The sequence below is a fragment of the Auxenochlorella protothecoides genome, assembly GCF_000733215.1.
Source record: "Auxenochlorella protothecoides strain 0710 unplaced genomic scaffold scaffold50, whole genome shotgun sequence".
NCBI lineage: Eukaryota > Viridiplantae > Chlorophyta > Trebouxiophyceae > Chlorellales > Chlorellaceae > Auxenochlorella > Auxenochlorella protothecoides.
In genome coordinates this window covers 89,346-106,415 of record NW_011934473.1, presented here as the reverse complement: position 1 = coordinate 106,415, position 17,070 = coordinate 89,346, and the positions used below count along the sequence as shown (strand labels likewise).

At 72.9% G+C, this 17,070-nt stretch overlaps 1 protein-coding gene across 1 annotated transcript in view; it reads left to right on the top strand.

Annotated features, from left to right (window-relative positions):
- Nucleotides 1-17,070, top strand: part of F751_4316 (Polyketide synthase PksN) — a gene marked incomplete at both ends in the record, with an annotated part of 66,181 nt that overhangs the window by 33,520 nt on the left and 15,591 nt on the right. Inside the window, 15 exons of the mRNA XM_011403588.1 lie at nt 56-707; nt 941-1,651; nt 1,836-2,380; nt 2,537-4,078; nt 4,271-4,456; nt 4,583-5,216; nt 5,444-7,413; nt 7,498-7,973; nt 8,162-8,769; nt 8,934-9,115; nt 9,245-11,410; nt 11,643-13,378; nt 13,545-14,170; nt 14,436-15,334; nt 15,497-16,929. Coding sequence (XP_011401890.1) covers nt 56-707; nt 941-1,651; nt 1,836-2,380; nt 2,537-4,078; nt 4,271-4,456; nt 4,583-5,216; nt 5,444-7,413; nt 7,498-7,973; nt 8,162-8,769; nt 8,934-9,115; nt 9,245-11,410; nt 11,643-13,378; nt 13,545-14,170; nt 14,436-15,334; nt 15,497-16,929 — 14,366 coding nt within the window. The remainder of the gene's footprint in view (nt 1-55; nt 708-940; nt 1,652-1,835; nt 2,381-2,536; nt 4,079-4,270; nt 4,457-4,582; nt 5,217-5,443; nt 7,414-7,497; nt 7,974-8,161; nt 8,770-8,933; nt 9,116-9,244; nt 11,411-11,642; nt 13,379-13,544; nt 14,171-14,435; nt 15,335-15,496; nt 16,930-17,070) is intronic.

Here is a 17,070-nt window from a genome sequence, read left to right as displayed (position 1 = left end):
GGCGGCCGGCCCGGTCCTCGCGGCCGTGCCCATCTCGTGGCCGCGGTACCTGCAGGCCATAGCCGCCCGCCCTGGCCTCGCCATGTTTGACGAGTTTGCGGGCGAGGTCGCGGTCGAGGCCGTCCGTGACGACACGAGCGTGGCCGCGACCCGACCTGCAACAACCTCCGCCCTGCCTGTGGCGGCCGCCGGTGCGGCGGCAGTGTCTGCCGCAGCACTGACGGCGCTGGTCACCGAAGCGGTGACGGCCGTGCTGGGGCCCGGGGTCGACCCCGAGGCGCCCCTCATGGCGGCGGGCCTGGACTCCCTGTCCAGCGTTGAGTTCCGCAACAGCCTGGAGGCCAAGGTGGGCGCCGACCTGCCCACCACCCTGGTCTTCGACTACCCCACCATCGCAGGCATTTCGGCATTCCTGGCCGAGCGCGTGGGCGGGGCGACGGCCGGCGAGTCAGCTGATGCTGGAGGGGCCGTCCTCGGCGAGCCCACCGATGCTGACGACATGTTTGGCACCGGCGAGGCTACTGTGTCTAGCCTGGCAGGGCCCCTGGTCGCTGTGCCGGCGGGCAGCACCGTGGTCGCCCAGCGTCCCAGCATCTGGGTGGGCGAGTCGGTCACCCAGCCGCCGCGCTCCGCCTTTGCGGGGCTGCAGCCCGTGGACGCCGTGGCCCTGCTGCCCCTGTCCCGCTGGGACATTGACACCGGGGAAGGTGGGCTGGGCCTTTATGAGTTTTTGGGAATTGGAGACTGGGGCACGTGCAAGTCGAGCTCCTGCCAAGGGGAGAGGGTCTTATACTGTTGCTTGTCCTGAATTGTGCTTTGTTCCGTATGCCAATGTACCATGGCCGCCATCAAAGTTGTTTGGCCACCACCCTGCTCCCCTCCCTTTACACAGTTCAACCCCTCCTCCACATCACCTCCCGCCACTCCCAATCACCCACAGACCTGTTTGGCGGCATCCCCGTGCGCTTCGGGGCCACCCTGGACCGCATCGACGAGTTTGACTCGGCCGCCTTCTCGGTGGCCGGCAGCGAGGCGGTGCTGATGGACCCCCAGCAGCGCCTGCTCCTGGAGTGCGCGGGCCAACTGCTGGCCCGCGCCGGCGGTGCCCTGGACCGTGCGCGCGTCGGCGCCTTCGTCGGCCTTTCCTCCACCGACTATGCGCGCCTGGTGGCGCGTCACACGGCGGGGGTCACGGCCTACACCGCCACCGGCAGCACGCTGTCTGTGGCCTCCGGCCGCCTGGCCTACACCTTTGGCCTGCGTGGTCCGGCGATGACGGTGGACACCGCCTGCTCCTCCTCCCTCGTCTCCCTGCACGCCGCACTGGCCGCGCTGACCCTGGCCCAGTGTGCTGCAGCGATCAACGCCGGGGTCAATGTCATGCTGGCCCCGGAGACCCCTGCTGCCTTCGCCAAGTCGGGCATGCTGGCGGCCGACGGACGCTGCAAGACCCTGGACGCGGCGGCCGACGGGTATGTGCGCTCGGAGGGGCTGGGCGGCCTGCTGTTGCAAGCCGGCCAGGCGCCGCGGGGCGACGCGGCCATCGCCGTGCTCGGCTCGGCGGTGAACCAGGACGGCCGCTCCTCCAGCCTGACCGCGCCCAACGGCCCGGCGCAGCAGGGCGTCGTCCGCAGCGCCCTCGCCTCTGCTGGTGGGTTGCTGTGTGGTAGGAGTCGGTCACAACTATTCTATGAGGGTTCTACAGAGGCACCATCAGACGTACCATCTTCAAGTCTTGGCAGCCTGATGGTAGATGAGTATGCAACAGCCCACCCTATCCTCTCACTTACCCCACCCCTCAACCCCTGATCCAACATCCTGCATTCCTCACACAGGCCTGACGCCGGGCAGCCTGCAGTACCTGCAGATGCACGGCACCGGCACGGGGCTGGGCGACCCCATCGAGGTGGGCGCCCTGGCTGCACTGCTTGACCGAGCCGACCCAGGCTCCACCCGCCACCCCCTGGTGCTGACCGCGGGCAAGTCGCTGATCGGGCACACCGAGCCGGCGGCGGGCGTGATGGGGCTGGCGCACGCCAGCCTGTCTCTGACGCAGCAGGCCGCGCTGCCGCTGCTCCACCTGACCAGTGTCAACGACTACGTCGCGCCTTCCATGCCGGTCGGCCGCTTCGCGGCCAACCGCATCCTTGGTCCTGGTGCGAGCGCGGCCCCAGGCCAGGCCTGCACCGCCGGCGTGAGCTCCTTTGCCTTCCAGGGCACCAACGCCCACACGATGCTGGGCAGCCTAGATGGCGCAGCGGCCGCAGAGGACAGCGTCGACACCCTTGCGCTGCCCTGGCAGCGGCAGAGGGCCTGGGTCGCGCCGCGGCCCAGCGACCTCTTCGGCCTGGTCGGCGTGAAAGCCAAGCGCGCCGCATTCGTGGCCGACCTGGCGCAGCCGCGGCTCGCCGCGCTGCGCACGCTGTGCCTCCGCGCCGTGCCCCTGCTCGCGCTGGGCCTGGCCTCGCAGGCCATCGCCGACGCGGCAGCGCTGCTCGGCGCCGGCCGCGCCGGCCTGCGCCGCCTCACCACGCAGCCGGCCGCTCTTTCCGCTGGAGCCAGCCTGCATGTGACCCTGGATGGGGGCCAGGCCTCGGTGCACCTGGTCACGAAGGAGGCCGGCGCGGCGCATGTCGCCAGCGCCGGCCTTGTGGCGGCGAGCGCCGAGCCCAAGTCCGTGTCCCGAGGCAGCGCAGGGAACCCCAGGACGAAAACGCTGTGGTGGCCCGCGCTGGACAGCCAGTCGAGCGCCGGCAAGGCCGTGGCCGTGCTGGACGCCACTGCAGACTCGGCCCTGCCATGCGGTCTTGCGCTGCAGGGCCTGGCGGTGGATGCTGCGGCTGCGCTGCGCGAGACAGGGGACCTCCCCACTTCTGCCGGCGCTCTTTGGTCAACCACGAGTGTGGGTGCTGGAGATGCTGCAGCCCACGCCGCAGCAGCACCAGGCGAACTCACCATCGCCCTCGGCACCGGCCTCCTGGCAGCCTGGGAGCTGGACGCGCTGCCGCTGGAGCGGCTCGCGGTTTCGGCTTCCAGCGCTGGGCCTGCTCACGCTACCTCGATTGGGGACACAGCGGATGAGGAGAGCAAGAAGCTGGTGTATACCACGTCCTGGCAGGCAGCCGAGGTGCGGCGCGCGGCGACAGCTTCTCGCAACGCGCCCAACTTCCGGGCACCAACCTCAGCCGCTGCGGCGCTGCAGGCGCTGCAGGGCCTGGCGGGGTCAGCTTCCATGAAGGGCATCGCGGGCACGGGAGCGGCCGACGTGGCTGTCGCCGCGCCGGCCCGATCACGCGCCTCGCGGCTGCCCGGCGCGGCCCTGCAGGGCATGCTAAAGGCCCTGGCTGCCGAGGATGCTGCTGGGCCTGTGCTGTCCATGCTGTGGACCGAGCCGTCCGCGAGCCATGCAGCTGCCGGCTGGAGCCTGGCAGCACAAGCAGCCGCGGACTCTGCCTCACCGGTCGGCGTGCACGGTGGTGCTGTCTCGGCACGCGTCGCCTGGGCGCCGCGCCTCCTGCGCGCACCGGAGGGCGACGCGCCTGACGATGCACGAGTCATGAGCCTGAGCGGCACGGTCTACGTGACCGGCGGCAGCGGCGTGCTGGGTGGTACGGTCGCCGCCTGGCTGCTCCACCAGCCGGCGGTGGCCTCGGTGGTCCTGCTCAGCCGCTCCGGCGCCGTGCCGGTCGAGCTGCTGCGTGCCAGCAGGGCAGCGGCCAGCGCGAACTCGACGACCGGCGCCCCACCCGCCACGCTCTCCAGCTGCACCTGCGACGCGTCGGCCGCCGCCGACGTCGCGGCGCTGGCTGGCGCGGCGGGCGCCGTGTCGCTCATGCACGCGGGTGGCGTGCTGGCCGACGGCCTGCTGGCTGGGCTGAACGCAGGCTCCCTACGGCGAGTGGCCGCGCCCAAGGGCGCCGCCCAGGCAGCTCTGCAAGCCTCGCTCCTGGGCGCCGCCCGTGTCCAGGCCTGCGTGGCCTTCTCCTCGGTGGCCTCCCTGCTGGGCTCGCCCGGCCAGGCCAACTACGCGGCGGCCAACGCCGTGCTGGACGCTGCGGCCGCCGACCTGGCCGACCAGGTGCGAGGGGACGTGGGTCATGGTGGACATGCTGATGCGTAATTTGTTCTGCGGGCCAGTGCATACCGGAATGCAGACCACCCTCCAGCAACCGCCTTTGCCGTTCTGTGCCTCAGGGCATCAATTCAAAACACTTAGTATCCGCAGCATAGTTCCCCAAACTCTCCTCCCCTCCCCCACCCCCTCGCACAGGGCTGCCCCGCCTCCAGCATCCAGTGGGGCGCATGGGCGGGCGCGGGCATGGCGGCCGGGGACAGGGCCACAGAGGGCCGGCTGGCGAGGAGCGGCCTGGCCCTGCTGCCGGCGGAGCGCGGCCTGGCGGTGCTGGGCGCGCTCCTGCGTGCCTCCTCCGTCGCCGTCGCCGCCGCGCCGCCCCCTGTCCACGCCGCGGTGCCCGTCCAGTGGGCGCGCTTCCCGGCGCGCGACGCATTCTTCGCGGGCCTGGCCGCCGCGCCGACGCCCGCACGGGGCCCGGCGGCCGTCGTGGACCTCACCGGTGCGCAGGCCCTGGTCCAGGAGGCGGTGGCGGGCGTACTGGGCGCTAGCGTGGACCCCGCCGACCCGCTCATGGCGGCGGGCCTGGACTCGCTGGGCGCGGTGGAGCTGCGTTCTGCGCTCGAGGCCAGCGCGGGCATGCGCCTGCCGGCCACCCTGGTCTTCGACTACCCCACCGTGTCGGCCCTGGCCGAGTTCCTGGGCCAGAAAATGGCCAGGGACAGGGAGGGGGAAGTGACTGCCGCGCCGATGGCTGTGTCGGCAGCTTGGACTGGCCCTGCTGTGGATGCCCCGCTGGCGCAATCAATCCGCGCTCCGCCCGCCTCGCCCGTCCTGGTGCTGGGTGGCGTCCAGCGCAGTCCGCGCGACGTGCTCGCCATATCCGCCGCACGCCCGCTGGACGTCGTGGGGGTGGTACCCTACGAGAGGTGGGACGTGGACGGGGAGAACCCGGTGGCGGCCAGGTTCCTGGCGGCCCTGCGCCACCCCATGACCTTTGACGCCGCCGCCTTCGGCGTGCCCAGCGCCGAGGCGCCCCTGCTAGACCCGCAGCAGCGCCTGCTGCTGGAGGTCGTGGGCGAGGCCTCTGTCGCCGTCGCGGGGGCCACCGGCATCCCCGCCAGCCTGCAGGGCACCTATGTTGGTGAGTTGGATTCGTACGAGGGGGAGGCGCGGGGAGGTGGCGGAGGTGCAAGTGGTGATGGGGGTTCTGAAGCATGGTATACAGTGTTGTGGATGCCGTTCTGTGTCTCTGTCGGGGATGCATGCTGTCACACCCTCATGCACTCTACCTCTCTCACCCTTCCCACCTCAACATGTCGCCAACGCCTCCCTCCCCAACCTCCCCCCTCCCCCCCCAAAACAACTAAGGCATCGCGAGCTCCGATTACGGGAGCCTGGTGTCGGCCGCAGTGGAGAAGGGCGCCTTCCACGCGACAGCCAACGCCCTGTCCGTGGCCTGCGGGCGCCTGTCCTTCACCTTTGGCTTCCGCGGCCCGGCGCTGTCCATCGACACCGCCTGCTCGGCCTCCCTGGTGGCCGCTCACCTCGCCGCGCGCGGCCTGGCTGCCGGCGAGTCGGCGCTGGCCTACGCGGCCGGCGCCCACGTTCAGGCCACGGGCACCAGCACCGCCTACGTCTGGAGCGCCTCCATGCTGGGCGTGTCGGGGCGCTGCATGGCCCTGGACGCCGCCGCAGACGGCTACGTCCGCGGCGAGGCCGTGCTGACGCTGGTCCTGGCGGCCGCCGCGAAGCTGGGCGCCAACTACGCCAGCGTGTCGGGCGCCGACCGGCCCCTGGCCATGCTGGGCTCGGCGGTGAACCAGGACGGACGCTCCTCCAGCCTGACGGCGCCCAACGGCCCGGCGCAGCAGGAGGTCATGCGCAGCGCCCTGGCCTTTGCCGGGGTCGATCCCGCGGAGGTCAACGCCCTGTCCATGCATGGCACGGGCACCCCGCTGGGCGACCCCATCGAGATGGGCGCGGCCACGGCAGTGCTCATCGACGCCGCGCGGCGATCCCCCGTCGCCTTTGGCGCCTCCAAGTCCTGGCTGGGCCACGCTGAGCCAGCCGCGGGCCTGGTCGGCGCGCTGTTCGGCGCGGCGGCGGCGGGGCGCGCCCTCGCGCCCGCCATCATGCACCTGCGCGCCATCAACCCCTACGTCTCCGCGGCGCTGGACGAGACGCGGCCGGGCTGCGTGGCGCTGCCGCGCCAGAACCTGCCGCTGGCGGGGACTGGGGGCCGTTCGGTGGCGGGCGTGTCGGCGTTCGCCTTCCAGGGCACCAACGCGCACGCGCTGCTGGCCCCCGTTGTTTCCGGCGCCGAAGATGGCGCGACGCGCGCTGACCCCAAGGCGCCGCTGCCCTGGCGGGGCGGCAGGCAGAGCGTGCTGCCACAGGCGCACGCGCTCCTGCAGGTGGTGACGAGCGCCGTCCGCGGCCGCGTGATCCTGGAGACGGATCTGACGGCGCCGCGCCACGCTTTCCTCTGGGACCACCAGGTCCTGGACCGGGCCCTCTTCCCCGGGGCAGGATACTTTGAGGCGGCGGGCGCCGCCGTGCGCGCCGTCTCGCGCGCGCCAGCCGGTGCCCTGGTGACCGGAGCGGCCATCCCCGCGCCCTGTGTCCTGCCCGGCCTCGGTCAGCGCGGCGGCGACGGCGTGGTCCTGCGGGTGACCGTGGACGGCGCCGACGGCGCGCTGGTCATCGCCAGCGTGTCGATCGCCGGCACGACCAGCCACGTGCTGGCCAGCGCCGAGGCGGCAGGGACGGCGAGCAACGACGGCCAGCGCCTCGCGACAGGCCCTGCGAGGGCCTCTGCGCTGCTCCCTGTCAGAGCGATGCTCTCGCTCGCAGAGCACCTGCCCGCCTCTGCCGCGCCCGCGGCGACGGCGGGCCTGCGCTCCGACACGGGCCGGTCGGGCCTCTGGCTCGACCCCGCCCCCCTGGACTGTGCGCTGCAGCTGGGGCAGGTGTTCGGTGCCGCCCCCGCCGACCTGTACGTGCCGGCGGGCCTGGGCGCGCTGGCCATCGACCCAGGGGCAGCGGGCCTGCCGCGCAGCCACGAGGCCAGCTGGGCGGCGTGCCTGCCCCTGCCCGCCCCTGTCGGCGAGGCGCGAAGCGACTACGCGCTGCTGCCTGGGTCCAAGGGCGCCGGCGGCCCCCTGGCCAGCGTGTCGGCCCTGCTGGCCAAGCGCATGGCCGGCGGCGGCGCCGCGCAGAGGACCGTGGAGCGTGTCGCCTGCCTGTACTCCACCGCCTGGCAGGCGTCCCGGCCGGCGGGCGACGGACATGCCGAGCCTGCCGGCAGCCTGCTCTGGCGCGATGCGCGCGCCTCGGCCGTGGAGGGCGTCAGCGCCGCGCTGGCCGCGCTGCAGCGCGCCGTCGCCGCGCCCGACGCCCGCAACCGGACTGTTGTGTTCGAGGCCCCGGCCGGCGCCGGGTTTGGCGCCGTCGCGCCCAGCGCGGCGTCCACCGCCCCGCCATCGACTGGCGTGCTGGGCCTCTCCGGCCTCATCCGCACGCTGGGCCAGGAGGTGCCGGGCGTGGGCTGGACCGCGAGACTGACTGACCCTGCGGATCGATCCGCGCCCGCAGCCGCCGGCCTGCGCTTGGTAGACGCATCGGCGCTGCCGGCGCTGCACCCGCTGACGTCGGCGCTGGGGTCTGCGGTGCGGGGCGGCAGCGCCATGGCGCCGCTGCTCCTGCACGCTGAGCGCGTGAGGGAGGAGCTGCCGCCGCACCACCTCATGCCCATGCCGCGCGGCAGCCTGGGTTCCCTTGCCCCCGTGCCCTTTGACCCGGAGCGGAAGCTGGCGGGGCAGGACATCGTCGTGGCAGTCAAGGCGGTGGGCCTCAACTTCAGGCAAGGGGTTGTTGTTGTGTTTTCGGAGGGGGACAGGTCGGAGAGGATGGTGACATCGGAGGAACGAGTGGTTTGGGTGTCACAGCTTGCAACGGATTGTTGACGCTCACCAGTGCCTTTTTCCAGGTTCCCGACTGAAAGTGCTGCATGTCGTAACCTTGCAGCTAGGCCCCTGTCCCCCACTACCCCCCCCCCCTTCCCATTCTCTATACTCATGACAACAGGGACGTGCTCAACGTGCTGGGCATGTACCCAGGCGACCCCGGACCCCCCGGCGGCGACTGCGCCGGCATCGTGACGCGGATCGGCCCCGGCGTGACTGCGCTGTCCCCCGGCGACGCCGTCTTCGGCCTCGCCGCCGGCTGCCTGGGCACACACGTGCTGGCCTCGGGCCTCACCATGGTCCGCGTGCCGGCCGGCGTCTGCCTGGAGGCCGCGGCCACCATGCCCACCGTGTTCATCACCGTGGACGCGGCACTGGACAGGCTGGCCGGCATCGGGCACGGCACGCGGGTGCTGGTGCACGCCGCCGCAGGCGGCGTGGGCCTGGCCGCGCTGCAGGTCATCCGCCGCGCGGGCGCGACGCCCGTGACCACGGCGGGCGGCCCCGCCAAGCGCGCGCTGCTGCGCAGCCTGGGCGTGGCGCACGTCATCGGCTCGCGCGACCTGGTCTTTGCCGACGAGGTCGCGATGCTGGGCGGCGCGGACGTGGTGCTCAACACCCTCACCTCGCCTGGCATGGTGGCGGCCTCCCTGGCCGGCCTGAGCGGGGGCGGCAGCTTCATCGAGATCAGCAAGCGCGACATCTGGAGCTCGGGGCGCTTTGCGCAGGGTGGGTGTGGAGTGGCGTGGCTGGTGCGCAGGCATGCGTTGATCCCTGTGCATGTCGCCCCTCGGCCCTTCACCCGACCCAGTGCCATACCCTTGTGGCGTGTTCCACCCCAACCCTGTCATCCTCATGAACCCATCCCCCCTTCCCTCCTTCCCTCCCCACAGAGCGTCCCGACGTGCTGTACAGCCTGCTGGCCGTGGACTTCATGTCCCAGCCCGCCATGCATGCAGCGCTCCTGCGCATCAGCGCCGGCCTGGCGCGGGGTCACCTGGCGCCGCTGCCCACCATCACCCACGATCTGGGCGCCGTGGCGGGCGCGCTGCGCCAGATGTCCACCGCCCGCCATGTGGGCAAGGTGGTGGTGCGCGCGCGCGGCGCGCTGGGCGCGCCGCGCGCCGACGCGCCGGGGCGCTACCTCGTCACTGGCGGCACGGGCGCGCTGGGCGCCGTGCTCTCCCGCTGGCTCCTGGGCCAGGGCGTGACGGGCCTGACCCTGGCCAGCCGCGGCGGCCGGGGTCAGAACTTGGGTGCCCTACTGGCGCAGCGCTGCGCGGTCTCGCTGGCGGCCTGCGACGCGGGCGCGGCGGGCGATCTCGCCGACCTCGGCCTGACCCTGGCGCCACTGGCCGGCGTCCTGCACGCCGGCGGCGTGCTCGCCGACGCGGCCTTCGCCAACCAGAGCGCACAGAGCGTGCGCGGCGTGTTCGCGCCCAAGCTCGGCGCGCTGGACGTGCTGGCGCGGGGCGCTGGGATCTCCGCGCTCCCTGTCGCCGCGCTGACGCTCTTCTCCTCCCTGGCCGCTGCGCTGGGGTCCCCGGGGCAGAGCAACTACGCCGCTGCCAACGCGGCGCTGGACGCTGCCGCGGCCGCAGCGCAGGTGGCCGGCCGCGGCGTGCACTCCGTGCGCTTCGGCGCGTGGGCCGGCGCGGGCATGGCCGCCGCCAGCGCGGAGAAGATGCGCGCCTCGGGCATGGGGGCGTTGACCCCCGTGTCGGGCCTGGCCGCGCTGGCGGGGGTGCTGGGCGTCGCGCCCAGCCCACCGGCCTGCCTGGCCATGACGCCCATCCACTGGCCCACATTGCTGGCCGCCGGCCCTGTGCCGGAGCTCTTCGCCGAGTTTGCGCACCTGAAGCCGGCCGCAGTGGCAGAAGCGGGGGTGGCGGGCGGTGTTGCTCAGACAGGAGCAGCGCCAGCCTCTGCGGCTGCTGGGATGGAGCGCGCGGAGCGCGCTGCCTTCATCGCCGCCGCGGTCGAGTCTGCTGCCCGCTCCATCATTGGCGGGGAGGTCGCTCGCGGCGACCCGCTCATGGCGGCGGGCCTGGACTCGCTGGGCGCGGTGGAGCTGCGCAACGGCCTTCAGTCCAGTCTGGGCATGGAGCTGCCGGGCACCCTGGTCTTCGACTACCCAACCGTAGACGCCATCTCGGCGTACGTGGAGGAGACTCTGAGCGCCCAGGCTGCTGCTGCAGCTGCTGTCCATGGTGTGGGGGCCGCAGGAATTGCAGCATCCGCGGCGCGCTTTGCTGCTGCTGCTCCGCCGTCGGCCGGCCCGGCAGATCTTGCCCCCATCACGTCCTCGGCCATCGTCATCACGTCGGTCGCCTCGCGCTCGCCGCGGGACGTGCTGTCCACCGGCACACTGGCGGACGCGATCTCCCACGTGCCGCTATCGCGCTGGGACGGGGAGGTGCAGCTGACGCTGGACCTGCCCGCCCGCTTCGGCGGCTGGGTGGAGGAGCCCTACGCCTGGGACGCGGCGGCCTTCGCCACCACCGCCACCGAGGCGGTGCTCATGGATCCCCAGCAGCGTGCACTGCTGGAGCTTACGGGCGAGGCGCTGCGCTCCGCTGACGCCGGCTCCCGCGCCGTGGGCGTCTTCGTCGGCATCTCCACGCCCGACTACGCCGACCTGGCGCGCGCCCACTCCGACATCTCGGCCTACTCGGCCACGGGGTCGGCTACCAGCGTGGCGGCGGGGCGCGTCAGCTACCTCTGGGGCTTCACGGGCCCGGCGCTGGCCATCGACACCGCCTGCTCCTCCTCCCTGGTGGGCGCGCACGCCGCGCGCCTGGGCATGGCCGCGGGCAACTGCGAGGAGGCGCTGGTGGCGGGCGTGAAGCTCATCCTCACCCCGGGCACCAGCGCAATGTTCAACCGCGCCGGCATGCTGACCGCCGACGGGCGGTGCAAGACGCTGGACGCCGCCGCCGGCGGCTCCGTCCGCGGCGAGGCGGCGGTGGCCCTGCATGCGCGCTTCGTGTGCGACGGCGACGCGAGCGCAGAAGCCCCGGCACCCCGCGCCCTGCTCCTCGGCTCGGCGGTGAACCAGGACGGCAAGTCCTCCACGCTCACCGCCCCCAACGGCCCCGCGCAGCAGGGCGCGCTGCGCGCCGCACTGCACGCCGCCGCCCTGGCCCCCCCGGCTCTGGGCGGCGTGCAGATGCACGGCACCGGCACGCCCCTGGGCGACCCCATCGAGACGGGGGCCCTGGCCGCCGTCTTTGGCGGCGCCACCCTCACCCTGTGTGCGGGGAAGAGCTCCATGGGCCACACCGAGCCGGCGGCCGGTGTGGTGGGCCTGGCGCACGCCCAGCGGGCGCTGAGTCAGCGTGTCGTGCAGCCTGTGCTGCACCTGACAAAGGTGAGGTGCTCGTGGGTAGGGAAGGGGAAACGAGGAAGCGGGAGTGCTTGGGGGTTGGAGCGTGGCATGATCACCGTGGGTAAGGGCGACCAAGCCCGTCTGGTGCCACACAGTTGCGCATGATGTCTCTCACAGTCGAGGGACATGTGACTACGCCGAGTTGACCTATCACTCGCGCTCGCTCACCTGCACACCCTTGTCTGACGCGCAATGCTCAATTCAACTCACGTAGATAAACCCTTACATCGAGGGCAGCCTGGGCGGGGCGGCGAGGTTCAGCATGCCCCGCGCCGGCGCGGGCGACCCCCGTGCCAGCACCGTCACGGGCGTGAGCTCCTTTGCCTTCCAGGGCACCAACGCGCACGCGCTGCTGGGCAGCCTGGAGGGCACGGGGGAAAGGACGATCGCGCCCATCGCCTGGGCCCGGCAGCACCTCAGCGTGCTGCCGCCGGCCCACCCGCAGATCGGCTCGACCGTGGTGGCCCCTACGGCGATGCGCGTGGCCTTTGCCATGGACACAGCACACCCCGCCCACGCTTTCTTCTGGGACCATCGCGTGAATGGGCGCGCGGTGTTCCCCGGCGCGGGCTACCTGGAGATGGCGGCGGCCATGGGCCGCACCCTCGCTGCGCCGTCGGCGGCGCCGGCGGGCCTGGCGCTGACGGCCGCCGCCATCTCGGCGCCGCTCATCCTGGGCGCGCCCGGCGCGACCCTGGTGCTGGAGGGCGCCGTGGACCTGGCATCCGGGGACGCCACGCTGTCCAGCACCGACGGCGGCACGGTGCACGTGCGCCTGTCCCTGTCGCGCGTGGCGAGTGTCGGCGCAAACGGTGCCATGGACGGCGGTGCCTCCGCCACAGAGGGCCTGCTGGCCGGCACGCCCGAGCCCGTGGACACCGTGTACACCTACGAGCGCCTGGCGGCCGCTGGCCTGCAGTACGGCCGCGCTTTCCGCCTGCTGCGCGGCGTCAAGCGCGGCGAGCGCGGCGTCGCCGCCGCGCTGGCGCCGGAGGGGCCCTGTTCCGGGGCCCCAGAGTTCCTGCTCGGACCCGCGGCGCTGGACAACGGGCTGCAGCTGGGGGGCATGCTGGCCAACCAGGCCGCCGTGCAGGGCGCCGTCTTCCTGCCCGCCGGGCTGGGGGCGCTGGTGGTCCCCGCGCCCGGGGTCAAGCCCGTCGCAGCGCGGGCCGCGCGCAACCCGCGGCACGCCGACTCGGCGGCGGCCATGTCCCGCGACGTGCTGCTGGTCGGCAGCCAGGGCGCGCTCGTCTGCACCCTCGACGGCCTCGTGTCCCGCGCCATCGGCGACGCCGGCGGGGCTGGCAGCGCCCCGCCATCGGTGGAGGTGCAGGACATGCTCTACGACATCTCCTGGCTGGCGGCGCGCAGCGTCGCAGCCTCTTCGGAAGAGACACCTGCGAGGAACGGGGCCTTGACCGTGCGTGCCAGCGACAGAGGCGCGGGGCTCGCCATCCCAGCGGCGCTGGCAGCCGTGCAAGCTGCAGCGACAAGCGGAGGCGCCGACGCACTGCACCTCGCCACCGCGGGCACGCACCCCGCCGCGCAGAGCAGCGGCCCTCGGCCGGGTCTCGACACCCTGCCCGGGGCCGCCGTCTGGGGCCTGGTGCGTGCGGCCGCGCAGGAGCTCCCCGCCATCGGAGTGAGCGGCGCGGACGCCGACGGCTTTGCCGCCGGGTGCGCGGGGTGTCGATCCGCCCTGCAGATCGGCGGCACGACGGGCGCCCAGGCACCCTTTGACGGCTACGGCCAGGCGGTGCGGGCCTCGGTCCTTCACGAGCCTCGCCTGGGCGCCAGCACAACGGCGCACAGCACGCTGCCCGCCTTCCAGCTGCTCCCCGTGCCTCGCGGCAGCTTCGGGTCCCTCAAGCCCGTGGCTGTCTCTGGCCTGGATGCGCTCAAGCCGGGGCAGGTGGCCCTGGAGGTCAAGGCCGTGGGCCTCAACTTCAGGTAGGGTATGACCGACTGAGGCTGGCAGGGAATGGGATGTCTGGGAAGGACTAAGGGAGCTTGAAATACACCCCTCTTGCCTCCCACCCCCCCCCCGTCCTCGGTAGCCCACTCCCCGAGCACACTTACATACAAGCCCCTCTTGCTGCCACCTACCACTCACCAGGGACGTGCTGAACGTCCTGGGCATGTATCCGGGAGACCCCGGCCCCCCCGGCGGGGACTGCGCGGGAGTGGTGGCGGCCTGCGGCCCCACCGCGCCCGGCTACCCGGCCCTGGCTGTGGGCACGCCCGTGTTTGGCCTGGCCAGCGGCTGCCTGGGCAGCAGCGTGGTGGCCTCCTCCAAGACAGTGGTGCCGCTCCCCGCGGCGCTGCTTTCCTTCGAGGCCGCGGCCACCATGCCCACCGTCTTCGTCACCACGGACGCGGCGCTGGATCAGGCGGCGCGCATCGCCCCCGGCGAGAGGGTGCTGGTGCACGCCGCTGCCGGCGGCGTGGGCCTGGCGGCGCTCCAGGTCATCGCGCGGGCGGGCGCCTTCCCGGTGGCCACGGCGGGTGGCCCGGTCAAGCGCGCGCTGCTGCGCAGCCTGGGCGTGCGGGACGTGCTGGGTTCGCGAGATGCTCTCTTTGCCCAGGAGGCGCCGGAGCTGGACCCCATGGGCCTGTCGGTGGTGCTCAATACCCTGACCTCGCCCGGCATGGTGGCGGCATCCCTGGCCGTGCTGCGCCTGGGTGGGCGCTTCGTGGAGATCAGCAAGCGCGACATCTGGAGCGCGGGGCGGGTGGCACAAGGTGGGCGTGGGCTTGGTGTTTTGTGTGTAGGGGTGCGGTGGTAGCATGGGGTGCTGAGAATGCTCCCTATGTGCGGACTGAGTCAAGGAACTGGTTTCCCAGTCAGTTTCTTCACGTGGCTGGACACAGCATTCATTCTCTCAGCATCAGCAGCCCATTCCCAACAAGCCTTCTGTCAGTTTCTGATCGACTCCCACTCCCCTTCCACAAAGCTCCCAAACCCCTTCCCCCCTCTCAACATTCCCTGCCTTGGCTCCTTTCACAGAGCGCACCGACGTCTCCTACGGCCTCGTGGCCGTGGACTTCATGTCGGAGGATGCGCTGCACGCTGCACTGAGCCGCGTGGCGAGCCAGGCGGCCGCCGGCACGCTCGCCCCCCTGCCCCACATCTCCCACGGCATGGGCGCGGTGACGGCCGCGCTGCGCCAGATGTCGCAGGCTCGGCACGTGGGCAAGATCGTGGTGCGGCTGCCTCAGGGCGTCGAGGCGCCGCGGGCCGACGCGCCGGTGCTGGTCACCGGCGGCCTGGGCACGCTGGGCCGCCTGGTGGCCGGCTGGACGCAGCGCCGCGGCGTGCGCGCCGCCGTCCTGGTCAGCCGGTCGGGGCGCGGCGACTTGGAGCCGGGCCTGATCGTCGCGCGGTCCGCGGTCACCGTCTTCAAGGCCGACACCGCCGCGGGCGAGGACGCCACGGCGCTGGGCCTGCTGGGCGCCTACGGCGCGGTCTTGCACGCCGCGGGCGTGCTGGCGGACGCCACGCTGGGCAACCAGAGCGTGCGCGGCCTGCGCGCTGTGTTTGCGCCCAAGACTGCCAGCGTGCGGGGTTCGGAGCGGGCGCGGGCGCCCACACCGCTGCACGTCCTCTTCTCCTCGGTGGCGTCTTTGCTCGGCGCCCCGGGGCAGACCAACTATGCGGCCGCCAACGCGGCGCTGGACGCGGCCGCCACCGCCCGCGCGGCCACCGGCCTGCCGAGCGTCAGCGTGCAGTGGGGCGCCTGGGCCGGCGGCGGCATGGCCTCACGTGAGACCGAGGCCCGCGTCCAGCGCATGGGCATGGGCATGGTGGAGCCCGGCCCCGGGCTGGCCGCCCTGGAAGGCCTGCTGGCCGGCGCCGCACCATCCATCGCCGTCCGCTCCGCCAACCCCTTCAACTGGCCGCGCTTCGTCGCGCGCCTGGGCGGCGCCGAGGCCGCGCGCCACCTGCCCCTGTTCTCGGACTGGGCGGGCGCGGCCGCGGCGGAAGCATCCACTGCCGCGACTGCGATGAAAACTTCGAGCGCCGCCGCGCGCCCGGCCGCCGGGCTGGCGCGCGAGACGGTGGCCGAGGCAGTGTTGGACACCGTGGCGGGGGTGCTGGGCGCGCCCGTGGGCGTCACCGCCTCGCTCATGGAGGCGGGGCTGGACTCGCTGGGCGCGGTTGAGCTGCGGAACGGCCTGTCCAAGCGCTTCGGCCTGGACCTGCCCGCCACCCTCACCTTCGACTACCCCTCCGTCTCCGCCATCGCCGAGTTTGTGGTGGAGTCCATGGGCGGCGGCGAGGAGGAGGTGGCCGGCCAGGAGGCCCTCCGCGCCGCGCCCGCCACCCCTGTGCCCAGCCAGCACGGGTCGGTGGTGGGGCTGACGGGCGTGGCGCTGCGCCTGGGCGGCGGCATCGACGACCTGGCTGCCTTCCGCGCGGCCCTGGTGGCCGACCGGGAGCTCATCGCCACCGATCCGGCGCCGCGCTGGGACGCGGACGCCCTGTTCTCTGCCGGCGGCGGCGTGGGCCGTGTGTCCACGCGCTTCGCCTCCTTCGTGCACGACACCTTTGCCTTTGACCCCGAGGCCTTTGGCCTCAGCCTGACCGAGGCGGCGCTCATGGACCCCCAGCAGCGCATCCTGCTGGAGACCACCGTGGACGCATTTGCGAGCGCGGGGCATGCGACTGCCACCCTGGTCGGCTCCCCCACCGGTGTCTACGTCGGCTGCATCTGGCTGGAGTACGGCGACCTGGCCACCGCCGCGGGCAACCCGGCGGGGGCCTACATGGTCACCGGCAATGGCCTGGCCTTCATGACTGGCCGCGTGTCCTATGCGCTGGGCCTGGTGGGCCCCTCCGTGCCCACCAACACCGCCTGCTCCTCCTCCCTTGTGGCCCTGCACCTGGCGGCCGCCGGCCTGACCACGCGAGACTGCACGCTGGCCACGGCCGCCGGGGTCAACTCCATGCTCCTGCCGGGCGCCGCCTCGGCGGCCATGACCCAGGTGCACGCGCTGTCCCCCGACGGCCGCTGCAAGGCCTTTGGCGCGGAGGCCGACGGCTACGGCCGCGGCGAGGGCTACGTGTCGGTGGTCCTGGAGCTGGCTGGTGGGGCTGGAGGGGAAGACGGCGACGCTCCGACGTTCGCGTCGACCCTGTCTGCAGTGCTGGGCGGCAGCGCCGTCAACCAGGACGGGCGGTCCAGCGGGCTCACCGCGCCGCACGGCCCCAGCCAGCAGGCGCTGGTGTCAGCCGCCATGGCCGCGGCGAGGCTGGATGTGCTGGACTACGTGTCCACCCACGGCACGGGCACACCGCTGGGCGACCCCATCGAGTCCGGCGGGCTGCGCAAGGCGGTCACCCGCCGCGGCGCGACCCCGGCCCAGCTGGACGGTCACTCCTTGACCCTGGGCGCGGTGAAAGTGCTGGCGGGGCACCTGGAGGGCGCCGCCGGCCTGGCGGGGCTGCTCCTGGCCCAGGTGGCCATGGATAGCAGCCTGGCCCACGGCCTGCGCTACAGGTGAGCTGAGAGGGTGGGTTCCTTGGGTTTTCGTGGAGGCCACGAGTGGATGTCTGGCGGCCCAACAGCTGTCATGGCAGCTGTGTGTGATCATTGGATGGCAGCAGAATCTGCCTCCCTAATTCAATACCTTGCCAAACT